At 39.4% G+C, this 14,323-nt stretch overlaps 1 protein-coding gene across 1 annotated transcript in view; it reads right to left on the bottom strand.

The window, feature by feature from the left end:
* LOC109475264 (fibropellin-1-like) overlaps positions 1-10,010 on the bottom strand; it is a 24,205-nt gene extending 14,195 nt beyond the window's left edge. Inside the window, exons 1-3 of the mRNA XM_019775867.1 lie at positions 9,961-10,010; positions 499-588; positions 44-249 (exon numbers count right to left, since the gene is read on the bottom strand). Of these exons, the coding sequence (XP_019631426.1) occupies positions 44-249; positions 499-550 (258 nt within the window). The 5' untranslated portion in view covers positions 551-588; positions 9,961-10,010. The remainder of the gene's footprint in view (positions 1-43; positions 250-498; positions 589-9,960) is intronic.
* Between the last annotated feature and the right edge of the window lie 4,313 nt (positions 10,011-14,323).

Here is a 14,323-nt window from a genome sequence, read left to right as displayed (position 1 = left end):
AGAGAGAGAGAGAGAGACGTCTACTAGAGAGATAGATAGATACCTGTCGGTCTGTGCATCCAATCCAGTAATCCAGGCTCGAATCGGCCAATGCCATATTTACGACGATGCTCTGTTGTGTTGAGGTTTTGACATAGGCGAGATGTCCACCATATGACACACAAGTCGCTTGGGCTTGGTCGAAATTAACGGCCCTTCGTACCGCCCGGTAGCGGTAACCGTTCAAGTCTCTAATCAAATCCGCATTGCCTATAAAACAAGAGGCATCCCTACTTTTAGAAAAATCATCACAAGTAGATAGACGGAAGGAGGCCGATGAGATAAAACCAGAATGCTGAAAAAATTACTGACAAAAATATCTTGAGCAGAAACAGATTTAACTATAAAGACAAAAAAGGCCTTACCCTTAGACATTCATTCCTAAATTAATAAGATAATTAATGACCCGCAGCAAAATGTGTAATATCTCTAAAATGATGACACAGTGCATTTACGTACCTTGTGCCATCAGTAGCACCAGCGTCACCAAGGTAACATTGGGTGACATCATGGTTTGTCGATGTTCAATGAACTTTCGTATCTGAAGATCTGTGACCGAAGAATATGCGACAAGAATATCTTATCACAAGTATAATAAAACTAAATTTCATCTAACTAGGCAATTTATTTGTCCCACTCTACAGAAAAAAAATTCATTGGCATTGATAAAGGAAGCAAACTAGGGCCTGGGATAAGCTACATCTGAATAATTTTTGGAAAGTTGGCTACGTGATCTGGACGCTAAATGCATTGAGATATAGTGCGTTCGACTTGACCAAAACTAATGCCACCTAACGCTATTTCTTTAAAGGGTCAAAGAAAAACGCAACTGCAGTTACACTTGCCATCCTATTTTAATGATGGCTACACCACTATGTGGTTCATATTGTTTTTATGGCTTCACCACTATGTGGTAAAGTCATTTTGTTTTTCCTGATGGTTCTTCTCCTCCTCCTCCTTCTCCTGCCATTTCGTTAAATGGATTAGATTTCTTCATTTTTAAGCAAAATAACACCAAATTTGGCATGAATGTAGAGTGGACTAATACCCCAAGGCGTTTTTTTCGGTTTTTTCGATACAGACCATCAGAATTGTTTTTTAGGGCCATTTCGTTAAATGGATTCAATTTCTTTATTTTTGAGCAAAATAACATCAAATTTGGCATGAAGGTAGAGTGGACTAATACCCCAAGGCGTTTTTTCCCGTTTTTTCGATACAGACAATCAGAATTGTTTTTTAGGGCCATTTTGTTAAATGGATTCAATTTCTTTATTTTTGAGCAAAATAACATAAAATTTGGCATGAAGGTAGAGTGGACTAATACCCCAAGGCGTTTTTTTTTTCGTTTTTTTCGATACAGACCATCAGAATTGTTTTATTTAGGTTTTTTCGGTCATTATTCGACAGAATCTGTACCTTATGGGTCCTGGGGACCTTGTATTATAATCAAACGATCTGAAATTTGATATGGGTGTGCTTTGTATAGCTATCAACAACAATTCATGATAACTTTCCACCCCTTTAAAATTGTATAATTTAGTACTTTTGGACTGTTACTGGGCCAATTAACTGTACATGCTGTACAGGCTGATTTGAGCAGGACTACTTGAGGCATCGCCAGGCAAGGGAGAAGCCGCCACTCTTGTAGATTGGTTAGTACGTAACATGGATAGAGGTTAGGTTAATGTAGTTAGTAAATTTATGTTTTGTAATAGTGCTATTGTTAATATTTATGATATGGTAAGCCGGTTTATATATACCCTGAGATAATCATGAGCAGTCCTATAGTAGTGTATTTGGTTATTTTTGCATATGGTTTTCTGACATTTTCCAGCCCTGTTACTGGGCTCAGTCGTATAGCAAGGCATGACACACTTAATCCTTTGCCTTACATGTATAATCCTTTGCCATACAGTCTAGATCACAACTCTGCAGTCAGACAGTGTACTTATGTATTAAGTCTACTGATACCTGATGTCACGAAAACAACAGGACAGACTAGCTCAGCCGATGTTGATTTTGTTAACCTGTGTTTTCATATCCCACTTGTCTTATCTGGAGATTTAGCCACATCCTGGTCCAGCTAAGCTGAGGCACGTGAAAGACCCATGTGCAGTATGCCAAAAAGGAGTCAGGACAGGAATAGAATGTGAGGTATGTACCAAATGGTTTCATCCTACATGTGCAGGCATATCAAAACTGTTTTTTTTTTCAAACATACCTTAGGTATGAAACACTTGAGTGGACCTGTTACAAATGTGAATTTGCGCGCCTTGCACATCTTCCTGATGTAGAGTCAGATGACCAGTCATCAACATTCCCTACTAGTATCCTGGATTCTCTACCACCACATCCTACATTTCCTAAGAAGTCTGGGATCAAAGGTCTGTTACTGGCTCACCAAAATATCAGGAGCCTTCCAGCTAAACATATGTTCCTTGAGGTTCTTACCCAAGAAAGTGGAATTGACATTCTTGGCTTGACAGAAACACATTTGACTGAGGATTATCCAGATAATGTATTAAATCTTCCAGGATATCCTTTTCTGCGGAAAGACAGAGGCTCAGGCCATGGTGGAGGTGTAGCCATGTATATTAAAACACATATTGCCTATCGTGAAAGAAATGACCTCAACACTGAGGGACTAGAAGCAATATGGATTGAGCTAATGCCACAAGTGGGCAAACATTTATTTATATGTTGTACATATAGACCCTCTTGTGATAACACTTTCTTTGAGCACTTTAACACCAGTTTAGAGAAAGCATCAGATCTTGATATGGAGATTATGGTAATGGGAGACCTGAATTGTGATTTTCTTATTGATACAGGGAATTCCATTGAAATTAAATTCTTGTGTGACTTACATGGTTTACCAAACTTAGTTCAATCACCTACAAGAGTTACCGAAACAACTGCAACTTTGATTGATGTAATTCTAACCTCCAACCCAGCAAAATACACGGATGGCAGAGTATACAACAGTTGCCTAAGTGACCACCACATGGTGTATACTCATAGAAGTTGCAAATAACAACTCATTACTACTAGAATATTCAAGAACTTGGAATAAGTCCAGCTTTATAGCGGACCTTGCTAGTGTTCCTTGGCACACAGTAGATATTTTTGATTCTGTGAATGACAAATGGGAAACCTGGAAGGAACTGTATAACACTGTATGTGATGTACATGCCCCAGTTAAGCAGTTCAGGGTCAGAGGTGACAATTGTCCACGTTGGCTCACAGAAGAAGTGAGACAAGTGATGCATGCACGTGATTATGCAAGGCATCTTGCTGAACGGACACAGTCACCTATAGACTGGGAGGCATATAAGAAACTGCGTAATAGAACTAAGAAGATGATATTGAACTCTAAAAGAGATCACTACACAAACGTTATCCACAGTTCAGTAGACAACAAGAACAGTCTTTCTGAAATGTGAAAAGCTCTCAAGAAACTGACTGGAAGTCCGAAGTCCACAGAAATACCTACCTTAGTCAACCATGATAGTGAAGCTAACTCCTTCTTTGGAGGAGTGGCTGGCAAACTGGCTGGGTTATTGCATAAGTACAAGTCCATATTCCATCCCCTGCAGTTTGCACAACACAGTAAAGTAACTCTCTCCTTCCAACCCATATCAGAGGCTTTTGTTTTGTCCGAACTTTCTTCCATGAAAGCAAACAAAGCCACTGGTCTTGATGGGCTTAACTGCAGACTCCTCAAGATTGCTGCCCCTGTTATAGCACCTTCCTTGACTAGCATTTTGAATACTTCCTTGTCCACCTCTGAGTTCCCTGCAGACTGGAAGAAAGCGCGAGTTGTGCCTATCTTCAAAGCTGGAGATAGATCAGACACTGGTAATTACAGACCAGTTAGCATTCTTCCAGTAATATCTAAAATACTGGAACGCGCAGTTCATCAGCAAGTCTATCAGTTCCTGACTGAGAATGACCTTCTCTCTGCACGACAGTCTGGGTTTCGCAAAAACATTCAACCCAAACAGCTCTTCATTTAGTCACAGAGGAATTGTATGAAGCAGTGAATCAAGGTAAAATCACTGGTGTAGTGTTTGTGGATCTGTCAAAGGCTTTTGACACCATTGACCATAACATCCTTCTGCAAAAACTCAGTTCCTTTGGAATCATTGGCTCTACAGCTAAATGGTTCCGATCGTACCTCTGTGAGCGATCTCACTGCACAGTTGTTAATGGACAAACATCCAATTTCTGTAATGTTGATCGTGAAGTGCCGCAAGGCTCCATTTGGGGACCGCTTTTGTTTGTAATGTATGTAAATGATATGTCAAAATGCATACAACACTGCAAAATTGCTTTATATGCTGATGACACTGTGGTATACTTCAGCCATCCTGACTTAGAAACCATACAAAGGGCTCTTCAGCCTGATATGGACCGTCTTCATCACTGGTTTGTGGCTAACTGTCTTTCTGTCAACGCCAAGAAGTGCAAAGCCATGCTTATTGGCACACGGCATCGGCTTATAGGGGAAAAGACCAGTTACAAGTATTAATGAATGGAAACCCCCTTGAAGTAGTCCCAGTTTTTAAATACCTTGGTGTAATTGTTGACAGCGAACTGAAATGGGATTTCCATGTTATTCATGTTCTGTCTAAACTAAAGCGAGCGCTTGGAATAATGCGTCAGGTCCAACCTTTTGTCACACAATCTGCACTTGTCACCTTGTATAACATCATATTTTTACCACACTTAACTTATGCCTGTACTGTCTGGGATGGTGCCATTTCGGTACAATATGATAAGACGCAAAGAATGCAGAACCGAGTAGGAAAATTGATCTTGAAAGCCCCGTACAGAACACCATCACGGGAAGTCCCCTCTCTCGTCTGGGATGGAAGTCCGTGAGAACTCTACACCGTCAACATAAAGCCATGCTAGTGTATAGGGCCTTTGACAATTCTTTACCACCACACATGCGAGGGGTGTTCATCCGGTATAGAGATGAAGCCTCCAGATCCACCAGACAGAGCACATTGGACAACCTCATCATACCGAGGCCCCAACTGGAAGTTTACAGGCGGTCACTGAGGTACTCGGGGGCGACTGTGTGGAACTCCTTGCCACCACATGTACGAGCAGCCCAGTCATTGGGAACATTTAGAAGTAACTTTGACTGATAACGGACTGATGATTTACTATTTATTTTTGTATTATTTTTTGATTTGCATATTGTTTTGATTTTGTATTATATTTTGGTTTGGTTTGTAATCCGTGACCCCGCCCTCACCCTCGACCTTGTTGAAAAGCGGTCATGTATGTACCGAACAAGCTTTCGAGATTAAATAAAGGCTTACTTTTTACTTTTTTACTTACACATAGTGTCGTTGCGTGACGTAATAGGAATGGAATGTGGAGAGGGCATGGGGCGGGGCAGGCCCAAATATGGGCATGCAGGGAGCAACAGGTGTGGCCATGTTTGTAGATGTCCTCGTTCATTGGCTATTCGCTATTTACTTTATCTGCTTCCACCTGCGCACGCTGTAGGCACATTATAATTGTAATAATTACTTGGTCTGTTTACAAGTTTGGCCAGGAAAAAGGAGTGTTCTAAATCGGTGGAAAATCGTCACGTTTATATACCTTGCGTTTTTAACCGACATTTCAAACCTTTTAACCACATAAGCTACAGCTACAGGGCTATTTTTTCATCTAGCCGACCTCTTGAAAGAAGAGGCACTGCGTTACATTCGAAAACGTACAGTGCATATTTTATGCCCGCTACGAGGTTTAAGCTACGAGGCGAGTGCTATTAACAATACAACAAAACGAGTTACCCTCGACGACTTGAAGAACAATCACGACCTGGCAGCAATATGGGATTCCCTGACTATCTACGATCTACCCGGGCTTCTGACTGCTGAATAAAACGGCTATTGAAAGGCCCGATACTTTTGTAGCCTTGTGTGTTTGTTGAGGCGGCACAACACAGTTTCAGCCCTACTCTTCTCACTGGCAATAGACTGGTTAATAAAAAACGTAACCAAAGACAAAAGAAGAGCTTTACAATGGACAATCAGTACAGCTCTAGAAGATCTTGATTATGCAGATGATCTTGGTTTACTCTCCAGCAGACACGGTGATGCACAAGAGAAGTCAAGAAAGCTCAGTATGATCTCAAACACCATTGGCCTTAAGGTGAATGAGGATAAAACCAAAGTCCTAAAGACAAACACTACAGAGATCCCATCGCGATAAATCGCAAACCACTGAAATAGGTAAACACATTCACCTATTTATGCAGTAAGATGACTGCGGAAGAGGACTGTACGAAAGAAGTAGACATTAGGATTAGTAAGGCAAATCAGGCATTTGCAATTCTTAGACCGGTATGGAGTGACACTAACATACATACGAAAACAAAAATTAACATGTTTAAAAGTAACGTCTTGAGTGTTCTGTTGTATGGTGCGGAGTGTTGGAAGGAGACGGCACTTAAACAGCATAAACTGAACGTATTCCAGAACAAATGTCTACGACGAATCCTCAAAATCTTTTGGCCTAACACCATCTCGAAAAAGAACCTATACCTTAAGACAGGACTTAATCCAGTGAGCGAGACCTTCCGTGCTCGCAGATGGAGATGGCTAGGCCATGTTCTTCGCAAACCAGCAACTGATCTGACAAGAGTAGCGTTGAAGTGGACGACGCAGGGCAGAAGAGCGAGAGGTCGTCCTAGGGTGACATGGAGAAGAACAGTAGAGAAGGAGGTGAGGAGGCACGGGTTTTCGATGGATGAGGCGGCGAAGGTGGCTACTGATCGGCCTAGATGGTGAAGCTACTTGGAACCCTATGCGCCACAGGCTCGGAAGGGGACTGAGAGAGAGAAAGGACCCTAAAGTGACTCACTTCGACTCACTGAAATTCATAGTAAGGTGCTTAAGCAGGGTTCAGAATTTTAATATGTCTAACTTCAGGGTATAGTGTACAAAATATGTAAAAATGAATGAGCTTAAATTTACCGGCTCGCGCCCTCTTTTATTGGCGCCACTACGGAGGTCATGGAACTGCAGTCGACGCACAGTACTAGGCTGGACAAGTATCCAAGCGCAAATCTGAGCCGACTGAACATTTATCACAGGTTCAAGTGGAAATGGCATAAGTTCCCTTCCAATGAAAGTATTTGTTGTAACATCATGATAGAAACAAGTAATGCTATGTACTTGCAACACACATGAGAATTACTTTGATGTTGTCACAAGAGTTTTCAGCCGTAGACAGACAAGGAGCATGCCACAATACCACTGAGAAGGTGTAGAAGGCTCAGAAGCTACCAACAGCAAAAGAAAGATTGCACTGTATGGCAACGATGATGATCAGAAAAAGACAAACGGGGCAGAGAAAGAAAACGGTACCAAGAAGATGTGACATATGCCCAGCCCCAACGAGACAGGAAAAATACACCGTATCATACAGATTTGGAGCATGCCCAGGAGAAGCGAGACAAAACGAAGGAACGATATCACACAGATGAAGAGCATGCGCAGGAAAAGCGAGATAAAACGAAGGAACGATATTACACGGATGAGGAGCATGCGCAGGCCGAGCGAAATAGAAAGAAGGAACGGTACCACACAGATGAGGAGCATGCACAGAAGAAGCGAGACCACGAAAAGGAAAGATATCATACAGATCCAGAGCAAGGAGGTTCGAAGAAAAGAAATGTGGAGATTACAGAGAGATATACAAGAATTTACCAGATGTTAAGAAGGCCATTGGAAAGTTCCATCTGGAATGCAAAAAGGGACCAGCACATGCTTGCACTGTATGTCATAGGCTTTTGTTTCGTGATCAAGTTGTAATCTGTCACACATCAAAGTATGTTCCGGCTGTTCAACAATATCTCACGGGTAAGTATGTACATAAATGCACTGAAGACTGCAGCCCACATTGTCCCCATTAAAAATCACCCACGGGGAAAGAGTTGATATGTCACTGTTGTCACGGGCACATGATGAAAAAGAAGACCATTCCATACCAGGCCCAAAGTAATAAAATGAAGCCCCCGGACATACCTCCTGAGCTAAAAAGTCTCAATACTTTGGAGTCACAACTTATAGCCAAGAGAATATCATTTATGGAAGTTGCCGCTCTCCCGAAAGGGGGGCAGAAGGGAGTTATAGGCCCCGCAGTGTGTGTCCCGGCAGCCAGATGTAAGTAAAACACATCAGGTCCTTCCCAGAATGTCGACAAAAGCTGAGTTAATCAAAGTAAAACTTAAGAGGAAGCTACAGTACAGTGGGCATTACATGTATAGACAGATTAGTCCAATGAAAGTAGATGCTGCTCTGAAATATCTTGTAGAAAATAATGAACATTACATTGGCACGTCTATCAATGCAGACTGGGCTTTGTCATGGAATGAAGAAGGGCTTCTGGAGGGGAAGGCGACTCAGAAGTTCCTACAGCTCCAGAGCACGGCGAGTCAGTCAGTGAGGACAGTGATGACGTGGAAGGGCCAACTGGATATTGTATGGAAGATGATGAAATGGACAACATTCGTCAACAGATGAATATAGAAGAAGCCATGGTGGAAGCAGATCTGGTTGAGGAGGATGAACTGAACAACCTCTTGCGGGGGCTACCGCATGACACTTGCCTTCAGCCAATAGACATAGGGCAGGAATTTCTTGATCACCATGATGAACATATCCTGTGTGTTGCCCCAGGAGAGGGAGAGAAGCCAGTTTCTGTATTCAAGGAGGTCGGTGGAGAGGCTATGTACTTCCCAGTGCAATTCCCTAAAGGGAAGTTTTCTTTTAACGATGCCTAACAGAATTGGCTCCGAAGTTCTAATTTACAAATCGTGCATAATGTACATCACAACGAAGTTGATATTCCGTGAAATATTAACCTATTACTATAAAAAGACACTGATAAAAATATTTCAAATAGCAGAGGTATCAACCGCAGCGGTTAGGAATGTTCTTTGTTTTTCATTAAAGCTATGGATATCATAGAGTAGATATTTGCCAGCAAGAGAAGATCTCCATAAACAACGACTGATATCTGAAATTTAGGTAGATCAAAGTACTATAATCTTACAGTGCTAAATGAATGTAAATCAGGTTATACCGGTAGACATTATCATACAGGTGCAGATAGAAACCAAGAGCAAGTATCCATGCTTTTTGGCGTATTAGCCCTAGCCCCAATTAGCCCTAGTTTTTTTCGTTCGAACTGACTTTCCTTTTTGGTACCTTTTCTCACCAGCGCGACATACTGGATACTGACCTGACAATGATACTGCATTTTTGCAGCCACCGGAAAATCTACTTGGTTTGAGATTATTGAAGAGATACCGGATGTTTCGAATGAAAAAAAAAAACACAATATACATAACGACTGTATAAGACACTGGTATACGTATTGATATATGTAATAAAAAAAGTTATCATAGTTACATAATATTATAGTAGTTAGGATTTTTTATCATACAGACATCAAGAGAGAGTAACCCGTCATCACTTTAGCTATAGACTTCTGCTCGCTTAGAGGCAATCATCATAAAGGTTGATCCAAGTTTACACGTTTGTATCGTTTAAAGTACTTAACCATACTTTGTCGAGAGCACCAAAACACTTATACAAGACGATGAAGATTTAAATCAAGCGAAACATTACCTCTAAAACTGAGATGTATTAAGGGCATGATATTATGGTAACGTTATCATCATCACCATCAAAATACATATCTGTCGGTAATACAGTTCGGAGTCTATAAGCTCGGAGGAGGGTCCAAATAAAAAAAAAATACTATCATATATTATATCTGATTCATCTGAATGCAAAACCTTGTGACAACAGGCTTCTATCACTACAAGGGGTGATTTAAACCATCATTATCTAAATAAAAAAATGTATGAAACCATGAAAAATTCCTTACCTCACTGTCTCACAGACGTAGCTGAAGATCGTGTCGTCTGGCTCTTCCCGAGCCTCCTACTGTTGAAGAAAATCTGCATTCATATATACTCATCCCAAGAGTAAAACATACAGGGAAATGCCAACGTACGGGAAATAGTCCGTGGGCCTATGTATTTAACTCAAGTATTTATGTAATACCAAGTTCATTTCTATTACGTTCAGTCTAAGAAAAAAGCAACCTTTACTGTGACGGAGTGCTATAACAAATAAACCCTTGACTGTTCATTTGATTTCATAATATTATAGAGAAGTAAATCTACAACTGTTTTGATTAAAAGAAGACAAAATAATTTGTGAAGTGGCAAGTAAATTGAAAACACTTTATTATTTATTTCAATATGTAGATCAAGTGAACCTATGTATTGAATATCAAGTATGTGGCCATTTTCATCTTGGTATACCTTGGAATCCAGCGTTGCAGTATTAAATCTTTCATTAGTAGTGTTTATAAAGCTACCATGTGGCAATATACATAAGAGGCTCCAGATGTTGGTCATGAATAATGTTAACATTAATTCTATATGCAATGTACTTAGGCCACACCAATTTAATTTGTTTGATCTTGGATTCGCCTCTTCATTGCTTTTCTGCTTTGCAAATGTCCACTCAAAAATGCTCATATTTTGCCCCCAACAGTTTAGAAAAGCTCTTTTCTTCCTAGTTGTTACAGTTTTTTTTAAATCTATCAATGCAGTAGTTTGATTGAAAGTTCAAAATTCATTGTTTCAATATTATCCCAGCCTTTCTGTGTTGACTTCATGACTCCTATCATAGCACTTAGGGCTGTCATAGGATGCCTTGACCTGTTTTTATTTTTTTCGCCCTGTCGCTTATATTTTTTTTAATTCCGAGAACCGATTAAATTGGTGTACCTTAACTGAAAACTGGGTATGAGGTGATTTTATTTTTAATAACCCTACGATTCAACGTTTAAGTTTGATAATTTTAAGTAGTGGAAAAAAAACTAAAGAAAAACTGCATTCATATATACTCATCCGAAGAGTAAAACATACAGGGAAATGCCAACGTACGGGAAATAGTGCGTGGGCCTATGTATTTAACTCAAGTATTTATGTAATACCAAGTTCATTTCTATTACGTTCAGTCTAAGAAAAAAGCAACCTTTACTGTGACCGAGTGCTATAACAAATAAACCCTTGACTGTTCATTTGATTTCATAATATTATAGAGAAGTAAATCTACAACTGTTTTGATTAAAAGAAGACAAAATAATTTGTGAAGTGGCAAGTAAATTGAAAACACTTTAATATTTATTTCAATATGTAGATCAAGTGAACCCACGTCCTGAATATCAAGTATGTGGCCATTTTCATCTTGGTATACCTTGGAATCCAGCGTTGCAGTATTAAATCTTTCATTAGTAGTGTTTATAAAGCTACCATGTGGCAATATACATAAGAGGCTCCAGATGTTGGTCATGAATAATGTTAACATTAATTCTACATGCAATGTACTTAGGCCACACCAATTTAATTTGTTTGATCTTGGATTCGCCTCTTCATTGCTTTTCTGCTTTGCAAATGTCCACTCAAAAATGCTCATATTTTGCCCCCAACAGTTTAGGAAAGCTCTTTTCTTCCTAGTTGTTACAGTTTTTTTAAATCTATCAATGCAGTGGTTTGATTGAAAGTTCAAAATTCATTGTTTATATATGATCCCAGCCTTTCTGTGTTGACTTCATGACTCCTGTCATAGCTCTTAGGGCTGTCATAGAATGCCTTTACCTGTTTCTTTTTTCGCCCTGTCGCTTAATTTTTTTTAAAATCCGAGAACCGATTAAATTGCTGTGACCTTAACTGAAAACTAGATATGAGGTCACTTCATTTTTAATAATTGTTTATTGCAAATTCTTGCCCGAGGGCTAATTGCAGAAACAGAAGAGATATGGTATAAAAACAGACAATAAGTACATATAGAACTATTGATAACTACTAAGAATCTACTGGTAAAAACTACTGGGTTTGACTTCTTTTTTGAAGACAGAGGAAGACAAAGGATCCCAATTTTTCTATAATTTGTGGGTTTTCGGATGTTAAGAGGAGAGTGGTTTTCTTTTCATTTGTATATGTGTGAAAGTTTGGGTAGAATTTGGAGGCTACGTCAAAGAGTTTATTTCGTTCATTGTCATAGAGGGTACAATTTGATATAAAAGGCGTTTCGTCTTCCACCGTATTCAACGTACAATGTTTGCAAATTCGTTCATACACTTGGAGCTTCTTGTACCGCCCTCTCTCTTTCGAGAGGGTGGGCACTAATTCGTAATTTGCTTATTGCAGAGCGATTGTTAAAATCAGTTAAGTCCAGGTATTTTTCCATAGAATATGCTGTTTTACATTTTTTGTAGAACCTTAGCTTACCAGAATCAATATTTAACTTGTGGGAAATAGTTCGTTTATACATATCAGAAATTCTTAACCTTAACATGGTGCATACAGTTTTGATATCACAAGTAGAATTACACGAATAGAACAAATAAGAATATCCACTAGAATCTAATATTTCTTTCACACGCTGTAGTAATGTTCTTCTCTGACAATGCGCATTTTGTTGAAACAGAAGAGCGTAAGCTTGCAGCGGATGCCTATTACAATCCATTTGTACAAGTCGGAGCCAATATTTTATAACATGTAGTGAAATATCTATATCTAATGGCAGTCTGCCCAATTCAGCTCTAGATGCTAAATTACTACTATTTCTAAAAACCCCTAGTATATTCTTACAGTAACGCTGGTGAGTAGTTTCAATTGGTGAGTTGTCATTTATGGCTTCTGTGCCCCAAATTTCGCATCCGTACAGAAGAATTGGCTTAATACATGTATCAAATATTCTCAGTAAACACTTTGGGGAGACAGAGGAACGAGTGAGAGATTTTAAGCTGTACATGCCTTTACGTGCCTTAAGCGACAGTTGTTTTTTAGCCAGGGAGAAGCTGCCTGATGCTGTTATGGTCAGACCTAGATAACAGTAGGAAGAGACTATGTCTATCATGTCTTTTCCAAAAGAGAATGACCGACCGGATTTGTTAAATATCATAACTTTTGTTTTCTTTAGGTTGACTTGAAGTCTCCACTTCTTGCAAAAGTCGTTTAGCTTATTGAGAGCGCATTGTAATCCTTTGTCGGTTTCAGAAAATATAACAATATCATCTGCATACAACAGACACGACACGAATAGATTTTGCAGTGAGGGTGGAGAACAATCATCATTATCAAGCACATTTACAAGGTCATTGATGAACAAATTAAATAAAGTAGGGCTTAGGTTACAGCCCTGTCTGACGCCTTTCTTTGTTACAAAATGTGGAGTTAAGCCTGAGGGGGTTTTGACACAGGTCTGTGGTTTTGAATACATACATTTTACAAGTTTATAAAAATTACGCCCTACCTCTGAATTTAGCAGTTTATAAAGGAGGCCCTCTCTCCAAACACTGTCAAATGCCTTTTTAAAATCAATAAAACAGGAATAGAGGCGTTTATTTCCTGCGAAATATTTACTTAGAAGAGTATCTATGATAAATATGTTATCGCATGTACAAAAATTTTGTCTAAAGCCGGCCTGATTCGGGGAAATAAGTTGATTTTCATCAAGAAATTTGGTTAGGCGGGTATTAAGAATAGATGTAAACAATTTTCCGAGACAACTTGTTACGGAGACTCCTCTGTAATTACTGGGGTCGTCTTTTGCTCCGCCTTTATGAATAGGCACTATGTGGCTTGAGCACCAATCCTCCGGGAAGTATCCCGAAGATAAAACGAGATTAAAAAGTTTTGTCAGTGGCTCTAAAAGGACGTGGGGGGCGCATTTTATCATTTCGTTTCGAACCAGATCACTTCCTGAGGCTTTTCCGTTTTTGAGTTTAGAGATAGCTTGTTTAATTTCCTCTTTCGTAATAGGAGTATCCAATGAGTTGTTCTGTACATTTTGTTCTAGTTTTAAAAGTTCATTTTGTATATGTGTTTGAAAACTGTTAGGTAAGTTTTGGGCGTTGGTGTTGGAGTCTGCACCATAAAGATGATTAAAAACCCTACAATTCAACGTTTAAGTTAGGTGATTTAAAGTAGTGGTTTGAAAAAAAATGATGAAAAACTGCATTCATATATATATACTCATCCGAAGAGTAAAAAATACAGGGAAATGCCAACGTATGGGAAATAGTGCGTGTGCCCATGTATTTAACTCATGTATTTACGTAATACCCAAGTATTCACAGCCCTTTACGCTTAGTCTCAGAAAAAACATACTTTACTGTGATCGAGTGCTATAAGCAAATAAACTCTTGACTTTAAATTGGATTTCATAAT

The sequence above is a fragment of the Branchiostoma belcheri genome, unplaced genomic scaffold (genome assembly GCF_001625305.1).
Source record: "Branchiostoma belcheri isolate BF01 breed outbred unplaced genomic scaffold, Haploidv18h27 scaffold103, whole genome shotgun sequence".
In the NCBI taxonomy this organism is placed as follows: Eukaryota; Metazoa; Chordata; class Leptocardii; order Amphioxiformes; family Branchiostomatidae; genus Branchiostoma; species Branchiostoma belcheri.
This window is presented reverse-complemented; position numbering and strand designations above follow the sequence as displayed.